The sequence below is a fragment of the Monodelphis domestica genome, chromosome 1, assembly GCF_027887165.1.
Source record: "Monodelphis domestica isolate mMonDom1 chromosome 1, mMonDom1.pri, whole genome shotgun sequence".
In the NCBI taxonomy this organism is placed as follows: Eukaryota; Metazoa; Chordata; class Mammalia; order Didelphimorphia; family Didelphidae; genus Monodelphis; species Monodelphis domestica.
Window position 1 is genome coordinate 384,296,001 of NC_077227.1, and position 18,549 is coordinate 384,314,549.

At 37.7% G+C, this 18,549-nt stretch overlaps 1 protein-coding gene across 2 annotated transcripts in view; it reads right to left on the minus strand.

Annotated features, from left to right (window-relative positions):
- Positions 1 to 4,813: 4,813 nt before the first annotated feature.
- AFAP1L1 (actin filament associated protein 1 like 1) overlaps positions 4,814 to 18,549 on the minus strand; it is an 88,476-nt gene continuing 74,740 nt past the window's right edge. The window contains exons 18-20 of one of the 2 annotated variants that reach the window (XM_056811598.1): positions 17,806 to 17,871; positions 13,498 to 13,620; positions 4,814 to 8,217 (exon numbers count right to left, since the gene is read on the minus strand). In XM_056811598.1, coding sequence (XP_056667576.1) covers positions 8,194 to 8,217; positions 13,498 to 13,620; positions 17,806 to 17,871 — 213 coding nt within the window. In that variant the 3' untranslated portion in view covers positions 4,814 to 8,193. The remainder of the gene's footprint in view (positions 8,218 to 13,497; positions 13,621 to 17,805; positions 17,872 to 18,549) is intronic. The other variant, XM_007474042.2, reaches the window with a different exon arrangement.

Consider the following 18,549-nt stretch of genomic DNA (forward strand, 5'->3'; position numbering starts at 1 on the left):
CTAAGCACAGGAGATAAAAGAAAAGCAAAAGACAGCCCCCTACTTTCAAGGAGTTCAGTCTAAATCAGGAAGACAATATGCAAGTAAATATGGGATATCTATCCTCTTTCTTCATTCAAATCCTACTTAATCTTTATAAACTGTTAGATTCACTTTTTATATTTTAGTGCGTAGGTTTTCCCATTTATATTGTTGTGGGGGAAATGACTTATATTGTTTGGGGGGAAATTGTTATACTGTTTAAATGTACCTTTATGTGATTGTCTGCAACCAGAATGCCACCCGACCCCTATGATAATTCTCCAGGAATGCTGGAGATAACTACTAGATAACTATGAGATCCCACAGATCCTAGATGTATTCAGGATTCTTGCATTGGGCTCCCTTATGTTTTGCCAAAGTTTACATTTTCTCATATGTATCTCAATCTATTTTGCTTTCAATTTGCCCTCCTGCAAAAATTGTTTAACCATATCTTTGGTACATTCAAGGACTGTTATCTAAATTTTATAATGTAAACCTTCTAGAATCTAGATGGGAGGAAACGACATCTCCTCCCTTACTCCCGTCTCCTACCAAATGACTTAATATATTTATTTCTAAAACAATCTCAGATTCTGTAGTTTGTTGTCATAAAGGGTACAGTGTAGATTCTCCTCTTAGTTCTGCTTACTTCATTCTGTATTGGTTCACATAGAACCTTCCATTCTCTGAATTTGTCACACATTTCTTATAGCACAATAGTATTCCATTATTTCATGTACCACAGTTTGAGCAGTCATTCAACATTTGACAAGTATCAACTTTGTCTCCAATTCTTTGATATCACAAAAAATTCTACCATAAAAATTTTGTTATATATGGGAATTTTCTTCTTATCAAGTCTCTGGCTCAAAGGATATGAACATTTTAGTCACTTTATTTGCATAATTCCAAACTGCTTTCCAAAAATTATACCATTTTTCAGCTCCATCAACAATATATTAATGTGCCTGTCATTCTACAACCCCTATAACATGGACTATTGCCATTTTTAACAATTTTACAGATGAAGGTGAAACTGCAGGGTTGTTTTGATTTGTATTTCTCTATTAGTGATCTGAAAAATTCATGTGGTTCTAAATCTTTTGCAACTCTTGAGAACTGTTTATTTTAACCATCTTTCTGTTGGGGATATGTACTAGTCTTATATGTTTGTTTATATACCTTGAATATCAAACTCTAATAAGAGAAATTTGATAAGAGATTTTTTTTCCCAAGGTGACCCCTTCCCTTCTTGTGCAAGGTATATTACTTTTGTCTGTGCAGATCTTCAGTTTCAGATAATCAAACTAATCTATTTTTTCTTTTGTAGTTGTCTCTCATTTGGCTAAGAAAATTTCTCCTACCAATAACTGTAAGGGGCATATGACCAATTTCTCTTCTAAATATTTTATAGTATGATCATTAATATTAAAGTCACATATCTATTAAGGTTGTATTGTGGAACATGGTGGAAAGTGTTCATCTAAGCCCAGTTTCTGCCATACTGCTTTCCAGTTTTCTCAGCAGTTTTTAATAAAAAAGGATTTTTTTCCTAGGTAATTTATCAGATTCTAGGTTATCCAGTTCTGTTGTTTCTGATTTCCCCTTGTCTAATTGTCTTCCATTGATATATTTTTTTAACCAATACCAGATAATTGAGATGATGGCTGCTTTATAATAGGTTGGGTTCTGGAAGTGCAATTTCCTCTTCATCTTCACCTGATCATTTCCCTTAATATTCTAGATCTGTTTTTTTTTTTTCAAATGAATTTCATTATTATTTTATGAAGCTCTACAAAGTATTCCCTATGAAATTTGATTGCTATAACATAAAGCTATTCATTTTTGTAGTATTATTTTTATTATATTGATATTGTTTAGAAATGAGTACCGAATATTCCTCCTGCTATTTAAGTTATTTTTTTCTTTAAGGAGTACATTGTAATTGAAACAATACAAGTTTTACATGTGCTTCAATAGGCCTATTTTGCACCTATTTGTAATAGGATTTCCCTTTCTAATGTTGCTTCTTGTGTTTTGTATTATTATATTGAAAAGCTGTTGATTTTTGAGTATTAATTTTATAGACTGATTTTTTTAAGCTATTCTCAATTAGTATCTTCTCTTTTTCCCAAAGATTTTCCAAATACACCATCATGACATCAGCAAATAGGAATCATTTTAGCACCTCCAACTTTATCTTTATGCCTTTAATTTCTTTTCTCTTGACTTATTGCCTTTGCTAGCATTTCCAGAACTATATCAGTTTATAAGGTTTTTTAACCTTCTTTAGGATTCCAGTTGTTCTAAATCATGGATACAACTAAAGTTTCTATATTTTGAGTGTATAACTTCAATTTTGGAGAGGATTAACAGGTTGAGGGCATTAGAAAAATGTCTAGACATCTCTATTTGATTTGTCTTCCTGGCTTAGAGCTCTCTCAACTCCAGTCTCTCTTAAACCCAACTGGCAAATTAATCTTCCTCAAGTACAGGTCTGACAAGGCCATCGCCCTTCTACCTCTATTCAGAAAATTCTAATGGAACCCTATCACCTCCAGGTTTAAATATTAAAAAATCCTTTATTTCACATTAAATGCCCTACATAGCCTAGCCTTATTCCACCATTCCAGCACTCTTCCACCTTATTCTCCTCTTCAGCCCTACTTTAACAGGATGACCGATCCAGTGACATTGGCCTCTTTGCTGTTCCTTTTACTGGACATTCCATCTTGTGACTCCATGCATTTTTTTTTCATTTTCCTTTTAACTCCATGGAAATCTAACAGTTGAATCAACAACAAATTAAGTTTTTTCATTCAAATCCTACTTAATCTTTATAAACTTTGTTAGATTTACTTTTTATATTTTAGTGTGTAGGTCTTCTTCCCTTTTATATTGTAGCTATTGTGGGGGAAATGACTTATATTGTTTGAGGGAGAGTTGTTATATTGTTTAAATGTACCTTTATTGATTGTGTGCAACCAGAATGCCACCTGAGCCATATAATAATTCTCCAGGAATGTTGGAGATAACTACAAGGAAATATGAGATCCTCCAGATCCTAGATCCACTCAAAGCATTCTTGTTTTGGGCTCACCCAAACTTGTGTTTTGGGTTCCCTTATGTTTTGCTAAAGTTCAAATTTTATTCAATGTTTACATTTACTCCTATCTATCTCAATCTACTTTGCTTAGTCTTAGTTGTTGAATCAGCTGTTGAATAAAGAGACAAGAAAACATGAGTTCAAATCCAGATTTAGACACTTACTTGCCGTGTGACCCTAAGCAAGTCATTCAATCCCTATTTGCTTAAAAAAAAAAAGTCTTTCTTGCATCACTACCTTGTTGTGGGAGAGGAGCTTGCATAGCTCAAAGAAACTGTGAGCTATGCACTATGCTGTGCAGGGTTATCCAAGTTAGACAGGTCAAGACAGTGGAGAGCTTTGATATGTATATGTATGGTTATCTGTTGGAGAAGGAAATGGCAAACTGCTCCAGTATCATGGAAAAAAATCCATGGACTCATGAAGAGTCAGATATGACTGAATAACAAATGTGCCAAGCACTGTGATAAGCACTGGAAACCCAAACATAAGCAAGCAAAACAGTCTCTGCCCTCAAAGAATTTACATTGTATTTGGGGAGAAGAGCAGGGAAAATGAGAAGGAGATGATGTCAAGAGAGTAGGTGATATGGTACAGAGATGACTGGAAAGTGATGTAGAAGTTTAGCTACCACCAAGAGAAGGTGAAAACTCACCTATCACAGCTGGGGATCTAGGGGAGGAGGTCCTAGTTCTGGGGGAAGAGTTAGAGATGATAACTAGAAAGCAGGTAGCATAGTGTGTAGATAGGTAAACACGGGCCAAATGTATGACTATTCTCGGGAGGTATGTTCTAGAAGTCCACAAAGAAATATAGAAACAATTGTGCCAAAAACAAGGAACTGGCAAAGAAACTTCAAGTGACATCTGACAGTGAGCAAAAGGGAAGAGAATGTATTAATTCCTGATGTCATGGAGTGCAAATAAGTACCAATGCAACAAACCTGAATGCTAAGGAATTCTAGTAGTGACACAAAAGTCCCTAAAATCCAGAAGGACCCCAAACAGCTTTCTGAATTTATTATATGTAAAAAAGAGGGAGAAGGAAAATAAGAGAGTTGAAGAAGAGGCGTTGCTATGAATTAAGTGGAAGACAAGATTGATAAAGAGCCTCTGAAACAAAGACAAAAAACACTGAGGTAAGCTATAAATAAGTCATAAAAATTACTTAGAACTAGAAGTCTCATTTTAGCTAAGATTTCATATCTGATAAAAGAACCTCATTTTCCTCATATGTCAAACTATTTATACTACCTATTTTGTAGTACGGTTGTGAGGGGAATTGTTTTGTAAAACCATATCACATTCTAGAAATGAAACTTGTTTTTGATAATACAAAAACTATTTATAGCAGTAGTTCTCAAAATAGTTCTGAGGACCACAGGGAGACCTGGAAAATCCTTCAGAAGGGCCACAAAATCAAAACTATTTTCATAATATTAAGATGTCTTATTTTTTTTAATATTCTAAATATTGGTGAATATAATCTATATAAACAAAAACTTGGGGGGAGGCTCTTTAATAATTTTAAAAGTGAAAAGGGAACCTAAGATCAAAAATTAAAAAGAAAAAAGTACTCACTATTAGGCTCAGAATAATAGGGATGGAAGGTATCTCAGGGGCTCCTTACTTTAACCCTAAATCTCTTCTACAACATTCCAGCAAATGATTTTCCAGCCTTCCCTTGTAGATCTCCAAGTTTATTGAGTTGAATTCCATTTAGCATTCATTTCTTCTTATAATTATTCAACTCTCCATTTTATCTTCTTCCAAGAATAAAAATTGAATTTCATTAATTTTTATTTCCCACACAAGACTTCACACATAGTAGGGGCTCAAAAAATAGTAAGTGGAATCTTATTTAATGATATGGTCTATGGGTCATAGAGGATAAGACATTCAAAAGGATTCTATAGCTCCATAGACTTTCAGCCTCCTAGTTCGTAGAATGGAGTGGATGGTGGTTAATAAGATAAAGGAGTTTATCCCCTTTAAGAGCAGGGACTGTTTTTGTTTTTAATCTTTTTATCCCAGCATAGGGCCTTTAACATTCAGCAGTTTAAAAAAAAAAAAAGTAATTTTAAAAAACTGAATGTAATTATCCATTGGAGCTCCCCAAACTCTCCTCCTCTGAACTTTTCAGCAAATTTAATGGGATAACTAAAACAAAGATCACCTTTCTCACCAAAACACAGTGCTGCCCATTTTTGCAACTTTGATCAAGTTAAGATCCAGCTGACTGGGAGGTACATAAGACAGTGCAAAATGGATCAAAGGAAACTCATTCATTAAACCTGTTTTTCAGTCTTGATTCTAACACTATATAGTGGTGCAACTTTAGGCTGTGTACTTGCCTCTCTGAGATCTAGTTTTCTTCATTATCAAATGGGGATAATGCCTTTTATTCATCTCATAAGGTTGATGGAAGATTAAATGAAATAAAATACTTGAATGCAGGGGCCACTAGATGGCACCATAGCACAAAGAGCTCTGGGGCCTGGAGTTGGGAAGCTTTACCTTCTTGAGTTCAAATCTGGCCTCAGACACTTACTAGCTGTATGGCCCTAGGCAAGTTACTTAAGCCTATTTGCCTCAGTTTCCTCATCTGCAAAATGAGGTGGAAAAAGAAATGGCAAACCACTCCAGTATTTTTGTCAAGAAAACCCCAAATGGGGTCATGAAGAGTTGGATGTGATTGAAACACACTTGAAAACCACTCCTAAGGGATAATCTCTACTAGACTGTAAATCCATGAGGCCAACAACTGTGTCTTATCTAGACTTATAAAATGTCGTCATCCTTGATCACCGAGAGACTACCACTACTATAAAATGTCACTTTAAAGGATGTTAAAGATTATTTATCCCAGTACTTTCATTTAAGAGATGATTTGTAGACTCAGAGATAAAATGCCTCATCTCACTCAGTCATATATCTAGAAAGAGGCAGAGTCAAGGCTTGAGGCCAGAACTTGCTTCCAAGCACAATATTCTTCAATATGACAGTTGTCTCTCTTTCTAGCCTAGCATACTACTGTGCCCCACATAAAGCAGACACTTAATAAATATGCAATGAATTTGAAATTGTGGCCTCCTAAGTACCTTTCCAAGTTGGAAACATTGCTGACTCCATAGCAATGGAATAGTTACAATTTTATCTTTATTGGAGGAGAACATGACACAGATTTTAAAGTGCTCAGTTTTTAAAAAGTAACTTGTGGCCCAGTATGCATGACAGTTCAATACAAAAGGTCCCCACATCCCCAGCACATTTATACTCACAGCAAGGCTTCATTTGGCTTTTGGCAATGGACTATTTTACAGAAAAGGTGGGAAAGGGAAAGGGGGAGAGTTCCTTTCCCTAGTGAGCTCCACATGGAGAAGAAGGAAGAGAAATCTTGAGTACTTAGATTTCTCTTTAACACCTCTTAAGCAGACTTCTATTCCCATACACAAGAGATTAACCGGCAGATGAGGCATCACATGTGAGAAGAGACAGACGGCTTCTAGGATAGAGTCTCAGGGAAGAGGTCATTTGTACATTTGCTACACAAAAACACCTGGACCGTTAGCTCGTAGCTTTCTATGCAGTATATAAATTCACAGGATTTTGAGTGTGAATGAACTAACTTCAAGCCCTTTATTTTATATGAAGTTTACAGAATCAAATTTACCCAGTCAAGCAGGTTTTAAGTTACAGGGCTGAGATAGAATAGCTTATATTTCTATAATCCTTCATTTCCAAAGCACTTTCTATACATTATCTCATGTAATTAGCACAAAAGCCCTGTGAGGTAGGTGCTGTTGTTGTCCCCATTTTGTAGATGAGGAAACTGAGGCTTAGCCACATTAAATGATTGCCCTAAAGACACATACTTTGTAAGTGTCTGAGGCACGTTTCTAGCCCAGGTCCTCTGATCCCAAATCCTATGTCTTTCTAATAGCACAGTACCCATCTATGAGCAGGTGTAGGCTTGAGAGTGTGCCAGTGGCATGGGAAGCTTGTATCTGTGTGCATCACTCTCCCGAGAGTTGGCCTGGACAGAATATGTGACTAAAAATACCCCAGCTGCATACGTTTATCCTACTTCTTCAGGTCTTTGCTTTTATATCAATCAGATTTAGGCACAGCAAACATTACTGATGGCTAGTTCTAATTCCCAGAAAGGCAACTCCATAGACAGAATAGGTGAAGGGTCATAGGATTCACATTCCATATAGCTTTAGCCCAACCTTAAACAAGCAGCCATTATCCTAGCCATCCTCAGTAAAGTTCTCCTCTAGTACCTCTTCTTGGTGTGGAGGTTGACCCTGGACTTCTGAGGTTATATCAGTATAGTACAGGCTTTAGCAGGCCATAGCAAACTGAAATGACTTTAAGCCCAGGTCTGGTGAGCAAGATGTGCTATTTGATGATCATCTGAGCACAGAGAAGCTGATCACCAGAAGTCACAAAAATAAAGTTTTGGAAGGCCAGATCCATTGATGAATGGGATTGGTAAAAATAGAGGGGACTGGCCAAGCCATGAAACCACAGATCTGTGACATTATAGAGGATCCTCTTCATTTTCAGTCTCAGGCTTGCTTCCAGTAGCTGCCAGGGCCCTAGGAACCCTTTATAGTGTGATAATAGGAGCTGATCCTTACTACAGTATCCCATTTACTTTACTATTTCCATAAGCCATTTCAGAGATAAGAAATGGGATGCTAAGACTTAAATAAAAGTGATTATTCATCAGTTTCTTATTTCTTCAGTTAAATGGCCAATCCAGCTTGTCTAAACATACTGTTTTCCCTAACAGTCCCCTCATTCCAATCCACTTCCCACCCCTAAAATTCCCAAGAGTCTTTTTTGTTCCATTACTAGCCTGTCTACCCCATCCCTCCCTCCCTGTATCCCCAATGGCAAAGTGCCTTCTCCCTTTCCCTCCAAAACACAGTGAAGATGGTCTTCATGGCTTCCCAAACAGTTATAACTTTTCTCTGTTTCTCCAGGAAAAGGGATTTAAAAGGCTGGACTGGAGAAGCTGGTCTCTCCCCAGAGGATATATTTCTCATGTTCCTCTTAGGTCTTCTTCATTTCCCATTCCTGCAATACACAAAGACAAATGAACAGGTTTTATTGAATGATGTTTGAGAAGAACAAAGAACAAACATGCCATCACCATTATAGGATAGTCCCTTGGATGAGTGGTCATTCTACCTCTGCCCCACCTGTGGGGGGTGGGGAAACCCCAGAAAAGTAAGAAATGATGTCTATGTAAGGCACAAAAAAACAGACTGTGGCCAGATTTGCTCAATGAATGGAGGAAGGAAGAAGACCCAAGAGCCCTATTACAGTAGCTCTAAGAGAATCTCAACATTAGGTGACCTTATATTTCATCTAATTTAATCTCATTTTACAGAGAAGGAGCCTGAGACCCATAAAGCAAGGGTGTAACCAAGTGAAAGGCCCTCAGCATCATTTAGACTAACTATACAAATCATGGTCCCATCTACATCACCACCAGCAAGTTGCCATTGTTTTCCCCAACTGTCACATGAATGAGTTATTATCACTAAAAGGAGGGATCACTATTAGGCCTCAATTTATGGGGTCAACAATGATAATAACAAAGATTAATACTAGGCCATATTTTTTAATTGATTAAGAATTTGTGAAGTGCATTCCTCATATGTATCTTACTTGAGCCTTCCAAGAAGCCTGTATAACTGGTATTATTATTGCTGGCATTACTATTCACATTTTATAGAAAAGAAAACTAAAACTCAAGAGAGGAAATTATTTGCTCACAGTCACACAGATACTCAAAGCTAGAACTGGGAAAGGAGCACAGGTTCGTTGAAGACAGACAGCATGGTATAGCAGAAGGAGCGCTGGATTTGGTGTTGGAAGGCCTAAATTCAAATTCTAGCAATAAGTACCTATGCCTCAGTTTCTTCTCCTGTAAAATGGAGACAATAATAATATTAAGACTTATTTCACAGGATCTGAAAATTGTAAGGCACTAGAAAAATAATAGTGACTTTACTGAAAAAGTCCACCCAGCTACACCCAGAAATATTAGTCCCACAGAATTACATAATTTCAGAGCTGAAAGAGACTTTTAAGGACATCTGGTTAGATTTTTGTAAATAAATAAATGAAAAGCTTCCAGTCTAGACCATACCCTGCCCTCCCCCCCCCCCCAAATCATTAATTCTGAAGGAAAAAAAAAAGCAAAATAAAAGGGCATCTGGTCCACCCATACCTAAAAAAAGGATCCACTCAATGACTTAACTTACATAGAATAAATGAGAAGGCAACTACTACCTTGCAGGGCAGCCTTTCCCATTTCCAGACAACTTAAAAGATTTTTGGATGTTTTTCCTTTCATCGTGCTTAAATTTGCTCCTTGGAAGTTTCTACCCATTGTCTCTGGTTATTCCCTCTAAACTCAAGTCATGTCTTTTTTCTATCTACTGGTCCTTCAAGTACCTGAAAACTATCTACTATATCTCAGCCTCTTTCCCCCTACTCCAGGAATCTCTTCTCCAAGGTAGATCCCTTGAATTCCTTCCTTTGAGCCTCATATAAAATGAACCTAAGACCCTTCACCATTCTGGCTCCCCTTATCTGGCCATTCTCCAACTTGTTGGGGACCTTCATATATTGTGTCCAGAACTGAGCACAGGATTCTAGGTGTGCTCTGAAGAGCATAAAGTATTATGAGGCAATTACCTCTTGTATTCTCAACACTGCCTTACTAATGCAGCCTGAGATACCACAGCATTTTTTGGATACTATATCATATTGTTGACTTGTGGCCCACTAAGACCCCTAGATCTTTTTCATAGTCCAGAAACTGCTATCTAGTCAAAGCTCCTTCATCTTGTACTTAGGAAGTTGTGAAAGTGTTAAGACTTTGTATTTGTCTCTATCATCTTGTAACATTAAGTCTAATGTTTCAAGCTGCCAACATCATTTTTTAATTCCATTTTTCTCATCTGGCTCTCCCTCCTACTTTGTATAATCTGCCTATTTGATAAACATGCCACCTTTGATTTTACAAAATCCTCAATAAAAATGTTCCATAGTACTCAGTAATGTTAATAGCTCAAGGGCCATTTGTACTTGGGTAGACAAGAATGCTTATAAATCTCATTTAGGGAAGCTATAAAAAGGATTCCTCCATTAAGAGGGAAATTGGACCAGATGATTTCCAAAGGCCCTTCCTCCTCTTGCATTATATGTTAACAACCTGTGAGTGAGTCTCACTGAGTATAAAGTATCCTAATGGATCCCAAATTAAACTGGAGCCCCTGGCAATGCTGGACAGTCTCCAAGTTCTTGTAATACCTTGGTATTGGACTTGGTTCAAGATTAGCCATTCCATCACTCATACAAGTGAATATTTTCTGGTAGGGAAACAGACAGAAATTTGGACACCAAACTCTCTGCTATAATTTCTATGAGAAATAGAGAATGGCACTTTTGTTTTTTGTATCCTTCACTTACTTCCATAGCACCAAAGACAGAATTCAGTAAATAGTGGATGCTTGAGTGCTCATTTTCAATCTCATAGATATTAAGTGACTTCAATGAGCAAAGCCCTTTGCCACCACTGAATGAGATAAGAAGATAAGACAGGGCCCCAGTCTAATAAAGGAATATGATATACACACAAATATAGGAGGGAAAATGGCAAGAAATGGATTTAAGGGCAAACTGGCCTAGAGATGGGAGGGCCTGGGTTCAAATTTGACCTCAGCAGATACTTCTTAGCTATGTGACCCTGGGCAAGTCACTTAACCCCCATTGCCTAGCCCTTACCACTCTTCTGCTTTGGAATCAATACCCAATATTGATCCTAAGATGGAAGGTAAGGGTTAAAAAAAAAGAAAAGAGAAGGGCAAATCAAGTGATATATGAGGCCCAAGGAAGAAAGGATACCATTGAATAGAAGTACAGAGAGGGCTGAGTTTGATCTTGAAAAATCAGAAGTTTTTAAAAACGGTAAATGGGAGTGGGGGTGCATTGAAGGAATTCCAAATGTCAGGAAATGATGTAGGTACAGGAACAGAGGTCAGAGAGCAAGGAGCTCCAGTTATCCTGAAAATGGCACACATATATAGGACAAGAATGGAAAGATTTTACAGATGAGGAAACTGAAGCAAACAGGCAAAACTTGCCCAGGATAACACAAGTAGTAAGTATCTGAGGCTGAATTTGATCTCAGGTCTTTTTGACTCCAGGACTAGTGCTCTATTCACTGCTCCACTTAGCTACCTTTAGGATTAAGAAATGTAAAGAAACTTTATCAGGTTGGATGGAGGGTGCAAAATATTTCAGCCACAGCAACCTTCAAAAATCATTATCTAAATTATAAAAGAGCTGCAGTCTCATAGTAGAGGGAGTGGTAATATCTACAACTGAAAAAAAAAACTCAGATTCTTGAAGTATTGAGATAAATATCAATAGATAGGACCACATTATCTGAATCAAGAAGCCCTCATTTCTAGTATTGTAACCTTTGGGCAAACACTATTTGCCACCACTTGCCTCAGTTTTCTCATTTGCAAAATGAGGACAATAAATAGCACCAACACTATAGGGTTGTTTGTAAAGACAGGGGAAATAATATTGGTAAGTGAGATAGGAATGTTAGCTATTTATTTTTATTAGTCCATTTTAGAGATGAATAAATTGAGACCTAGAGATTAGTGACTTGCCTAATTTCACAAAAGTAGTAAAGAGGTTCTCCAATACCAAGTAACAATAATGAGCATTTATATAGCACTTTAAAGTTTGCAAAGCACTTTACAAATATTATCTCATTTGGTCCTCAAAACAACCATTGGAGGCAGGTGCTATCATTATCCCCATTTAATTAGAGATGAGGAAACTGAGGCAAATAGAAGTTGTTACTCGCTCAGGGTCACACTCCAAGAAGTGATATCTGAACTCAGACTTCAGATCTGGTGCCCAATCCATTACACCATCTAAATTCCCAACTTTCTGAGACTTGTCACTATAAAAAGAATGCTTTGGACTCCAAGAATGATGGACTGTTCCCTCAAACACTGACAAATGACTATTATTTCCTTGAGGGAAGGGGCCCTGCTTTTGCCTTTGTACCCTTAGCAATTGGAACACATAATTATGTACTTCATAAATTCTTGTTGACTAACAGCTGTGTATGAAGTGAAAGAGTGAGTGACCAAATCAGTCTAGGCAAGACTTCAGTGAAGAAAAACTAAGAAGAAAATCATCCCCTGGCTAACAGATGCCTTGTTCATGACTGATAAAACTGTGAGTCAGGAAAATGCAGATCAGGTGTTTTTTTTTAAACCAGTGTCAGAGCATTTGATAACCATTTCTTGTTATTCCTGTGGGAAAGATGTGTGTAAGATAGTTTATAGCATAATCAAATGATTTGGGAACTAGATAAATGGCCAAACCAACAGAGGAATGATAATAATGCAATGCCAACAGGAAAAAAGGTCTTCAGTAGAGTGCCTCAGGGATCTGTACTTGGCTGTGTACTATTGAACATTTTATCAGTCATTTGGATAAAAGCATGGATGGAGTATTTATTAAATTTATAGATAAGCCAAATTGTGGAAGAAAGATGAACGTGCTTGATGATGACCGTCAGGGTCCATAAAAATTGTGACAGGCCAGAATCCTGGACTGAATCTAATATTGTGAAATTCACTAGGGATAAAAATATAAAGGGGGCTCGAAAAGTCATCTTTAGTAATACAAGATGGAGAGCTGTAATTTGACAATAGCATGCTTGGAAAAGACCTGGGGATTTTAATGTATTGCAAACATTTTGAGTCATCAGTGGAATATGATAGTAAGAAAAGTTGAGCTGCATTTGAAAAAAATAAATTGGGTTGCATAGATTCCTCTAAATTTCTTAGAAATAATGAGGTGATAGACCCTCTATACTCTACTCTGTTCAGTGACAGGGGTATGCCAGAGAGATGATTGATACCAATGATTCTAAGGCAGAAGGTATCGGTTTTTAATTAAAAAGGACATCAATAAGCTAATGGACATCCATTCCCCTTTCTGATTCCCTGCTTCTAGCTTAATATTTAAATTGTGTCTAAACTAAAAGTTAATAGGACCTGAAGGAAAGTCTCAGGAGCTCTCTGAAGAATCATGAGATGTAGAAAGACAATTAGTTATTATTATGGAGGAGGATAATCAAACCCAAAGATAAAAATGGGACTAGTCCAAATTATACAGTAAGTTGGTGGCATAGTCAAGATTAGATTCCTGGTTTTTTCTGAAGCTTGCCTTTCTAATTCTTGGCTTTGGTTAGGTGTGGTGAGGCATTGTGGTAGCTTGATGCTGTGTAGGGTGATGTTCCCATACCTTGGCTTTCTGGAGCACTTTCCCTTTGCTGGAAGCATTGATAGATGGGCTCCTCTTCCTTAGTTCAGCTGTACAGTTGACAGGAGGTGGGTGTTCTAGATTGGGAGGCTTATTTGCTGATTCCTAGAGAAAGCAACAGAGTTGAAATTTAGAATTATGGAGAAAGCTGCCTTACCTGATCCCACAATTTGGTAAGGAGAAGAGAACCTGCTATGGACAGGGCTACTGCTCTCTCTCACCTCTGCGCATCCATCTTCTTCCCCTGGCTACAGCCTCTTCCCCACCTTTTATAACCAACCGTTAAGCAATACATACCTCAACCTAGTGAAAGCCTTCACTAGATAGGGCCAAGGGAAAATCCTCAAAAATCATGAAGCCCAATTTGTTTATTTTATCTGAAAACTGAGGTCTAAAGGGTTCCAGTGCCCTGTCCAAGGCCCAGGTTAGTTGCCAATTGTTCCATAAAACCTCCCCTGATTTCTTTATTTTTTTAAAAATTTAAGTTAATTTACTTAGTAAATTTAGAACATTAATCCTTGGTTACAATAATTATATTATTTCCCTTCCTCCTCCCCTCTCACTCACCATCCCACAGCTGACGCGCAATTTAATTGGGTATTACATATGTCCTTAATCAAAACCTATTTCCATGCTGTTAGTGCTTGCATTAGGATGTTCATTTAGAGTCTACATCCCCAACCATATCCCCTCGACCCATGTATTCAAGCAATTGTTTTTCTTCTGTGTTTCTACTCCTAGTTTTTCCTCTGAATGTGAATACTGTTTTTTCTCTTATATCCCTCCAAGTTGTTCAGGATCACTGCATTGTCACTAATGGAGAAGTCCATTACATTCCATTGTACCATAGTGTATCAGTCTCTGTGTACAATGTTCTCCTGGTTCTGCTCCTCTCGCTCTGCATCACTTCCTGGAGGTTGTTCCAGTTCCCATGATTCCTCCACTTTATTATTCCTTTTAGCACAATAGTATTCTATCACCAACATATACCACAATTTGTTCAGCCATTCCCCAAGTGAAGGCCATCCCCTTGTTTTCCAATTTTTGGCCACCACAAAGAGTGCAGCTATGAATATTCTTGTACAAGTCTTTTTCCTTATTATCTCTTTGGGGTACAAGCCCAGCAGTACTATGGCTGGATCAAAGGGCAGTCTTTTATTGCCCTTTGGGCATAGTTCCAAATTGCCCTCCAGAATGATTGGGTCGGTTCACAACCCCAACAGCAGTGAATTAGTGTCCCTACTTTGCCACATCCCCTCCAGCATTCATTACTTTCCTTTGCTGTCATGTTAGCCAATCTGCTAGGTGTGAGGTGATACCTCAGAGTTGTTTTAATTTGCATCTCTCTGATTATAAGAGATTTAGAACACTTTTTCATGTGCTTATTAATAGTTTTGACTTCTTTAACTGAAAATTGCCTATTTATACCCTTTGCCCATTTATCAATTGGAGAATGGCTTGATTTTTTCTACAACTGGTTTAGTTCTTTATAAATTTGAGTAATTAGACCTTTGTCAGAAGTTTTTGTAATGAAGTTTGTTTCCCAATCAGTTGCTCCCCTTCCAATTTTGGTTGCATTGGTTTTCTTTGTACAAAACCTTTTTAATTTGATGTAATCAAAATTACTGATTTTACATTTTGTAATTTTTTCTAGCTCTTTCTTGGCTTTAAAGTCTTTCCTTGCCCAAAGATGTGACATGTTTACTACTCTGTGTTTACCTAATTAGCTTATAGTTTCCTTCTTTATATTCAAGTCATTCACCCATTCTGAGTTTATCTTGGTATAGGGTGTGAGGTGTTTATCCAAACCTAATCTCTCCCACAGTGTCTTCCAATTTTTCTAGCAGTTTTTATCAAATAGTGGATTTTGGTCCCAAAAGCTGGGATCCTTGGGCTTATCATAGACTGTCTTGCTGAGGTCACTTACCCCAAGTCTATTCCACTGGTCTCCCTCTCTGTCTCTTAGCCCATATCAAATTGTTTTGATGACCACTGCTTTATAGTATAGTTTGAGATCTGGGACTGTAAGTCCTCCTTCCTTTGCATTTTTTTCCATTATTTCCCTGGATATACTTGATATTTTGTTCTTCCAAATGAACTTTGTTATGGCTTTTTCTAATTCAGTAAAAAAAGTCTTTTGGTAGTTCAATGGGTATGGCACTGAATAAGTAAATTAATTTGGGTAGGATTGTCATTTTTATTATGTTAGCTTGTCCCACCCATGAGCAATCAATGTTTTTCCAATTGTTTAGATCTAGTTTTAATTTAATTTAGTGTGGAGAATGTTTTGTAGTTGTGTTTATATAGTTCCTGTGTTTGTCTTGGCAGATAGATTCCTAAGTATTTTATATTGTCTAGGGTGAGGAATTTCTCTTTCTGATTCTTGCTGCTGAAATGGGTAAGAGATATATAGAAATGCTGATAACTTATGTGGGTTTATTTTGTATCCTGCAACTTTTCTAAAGTTGTTGATTATTTTGACTAGCTTTTTGGTTGATTCTCTAGGATTCTTTAAGTAGACCATCATATCATCTGCAAAGAGTGATAGCTTAGTCTCCTCATTGCCAATTTTAATACCTTCCATTTCTTTTTCTTCTCTAATTGCTACAGCTAGTGTTTCTAGTACAATGTTAAATAATAGAGGTGATAATGGGCATATTTGTTTCACTCCTGATCTTATTGTGAAGGCTTCTAGTTTATCCCCATTGCAGATGATGTTTTTAGATATCTACTGTTTGTTATTTTTAGAAAAGGCCCTTCTATTCCTATACTTTCTAGTGTTTTCAATAGGAATGGGTGTTGTATTTTATCAAAGGCTTTTTCTGTATCTATTGAGATAATCATGTGATTTTTGTTGGTTTGCTTGTTAATATGGTCAATTATGTGGATGGTTTTCCTAATATTGAACCATCCTTGCATTCCTGGTATGAATCCTACCTGGTCATAGTGAATAACCCTTGTGACGACTTGCTGGAGTCTTTTTGCTAATATCCTATTTAAGATTTTTGCATCTATATTCATTAAGGAGATTGGTCTGTAGTTTTCTTTCTCTGTTTTTTTGGATGACTTCCTGTAGTATGATGTCAGGGCTTTTCCTTTTGCCATGGTCTTCTGGGAGACCAATGATTCTTAAGTTGTCTCTCCTGGAACGATTTTCTAAATCTTCTGTTTTGTGAATGAGATGCTTTATATTTTCCTTAAGTTTTTCATTCTTTAGATTTTGTTTTATAGTGTCCTGCTGCCTTGTGAAGTCACTTGATTCTAGTTGTTGTATTCTGGTTCTTAAAGACTGGATTTCATCCCTGGCTTTTTGGTCATCTTTCTCCTTCTGGCCTGATTTTCTTTGGAGTTCATCTTTCATCCTCTTTATCTCATCTTTCATCTCCTTTGCCTCATCTTTCATCTCCTTTGCCTCATTTTCAAGCTGGTTGATTTTGGCTTTCAAGACACTTTCTCATTTTAGTTCAAGTGCCTGACTTATCTTAGTTTTTAAGTTCTTTTCTCAATTGTCTTCAGCCTCTCTTAATTGTGTTTTGAATTGTATTTTGAGTTCTTCCAAAGTCTGTGTCCAATTCGCTGGTTTTCTGTTTCATTGGTGTTCCCTCCTCCTCTATTCCGTTTGCTCTTTGTTCATTGCCTGTATAGAAGATGTTGATTGTAATTTCTTTTTTCTTTTTCTGTTGTTTGCTCATATTTACCCCTTCTTTACTCCATGCAGTTGTCTGTGCTCTTGCTCCTCTCATTTTGTGTGTGTGGTTTTGGGCTTTTCTGTCAGTCTTCCCTCTTGGAGTTTTGTCAGCAAGTCTCTCAGTGCAGTCTATGGGGGAGGGATATTGGAGCTTTTGCTTCCCTGCCCTCTGGAGTCTTTGATTGGATTAAAGTCCAGCCTTCTGTGGGGGAGGGGTGTTGGAGCTTGAGCTTTCTTGCCCTCAGAAGACTTTGATGGATTAAGTCCAGCTGGGTTGGGTTGGATGTGCCCTGAGGCCAAGACCTCCTGGAAGGGGGGAGCAATATGGAGGGTCCCTGCTGATGCAACTAGGCTGCCAGCTCTGGGCTCCTTCTCTAACTCCTTCCCCACCACCTGTGTTCAATGCTCTGAGTCTGGCACAGGTTTGCCCACAAGGTACTCCCTCCCGACCAGTGTCTTTGCCTGCCCAGAAGTTCCAGCTGCCACTGGAGGTTTAGAGATCTAGGTGTGTGTGTGTGTGGGTGGGTGGGTGTCCTGGGTCCTTCCTTTTCCCTTCCCCTTAAACTGGAGTATTCTCAAATTCTGGCTTTTATTGGGCATACCTTTTGAAATGAGTCCAGCAGGAGGGTTCCTTGGCTCTGCCTTATTGAGGTTTGATTTTCAGTCCCCTAGGAGCATTTAGGTTGTAATTGGTAAGGAAGGGTTTTCACAGTTCTGAACTTTCACTGCCTCTACGCCACCATATTGATTCTCCTGGAGCCCTGATTACTTTAGCTAGAAAGATCTCTCCTCAAATTTCTTCTCTTTCTTTATAACCTCTCCTAGGTACTTGTTGCATTACAACTTGTTATTTTGCAGAATGGGATAGTAGAAAGAGCATGGCAGGAAACCTGAGGTCTAGCTCTACTTTTAATGTTTTCCTAGCCTAGACAAGTGAATGTGGGGTAGTGGGAACAGCACTGAATTAAAAGTCAGAAGACCAGGGACAGGTAGGTGACTCAGTAGATTGAAAGTCAAGCCAGAAGTCAGGAGGACCTGGGTTCAAATCTGGAAGTAGACATTTCCTAGCTGTGTGACCTTGGGCAAGTCACTTAAATCTGATTGCCTATCCCCCTCATCCTTCTTTTACTAGAACACAAAGTAAGGGTTCAAAAAAAAGGTCAGAATACCAGCATTCAAATCTAAGCTCTGACACATTACCTGCATAACCTTTCACCTTACTCTGGGCCTTGATTTCCTCACCTAGTAAATGAGAATATTAGACTAAATGGTCTCTAATGCCTCTTCCAGCTCTATAATCCAATTCATTTCACTCTCTTAGCTTTGGCTTCCTCAATTGTAGGTTG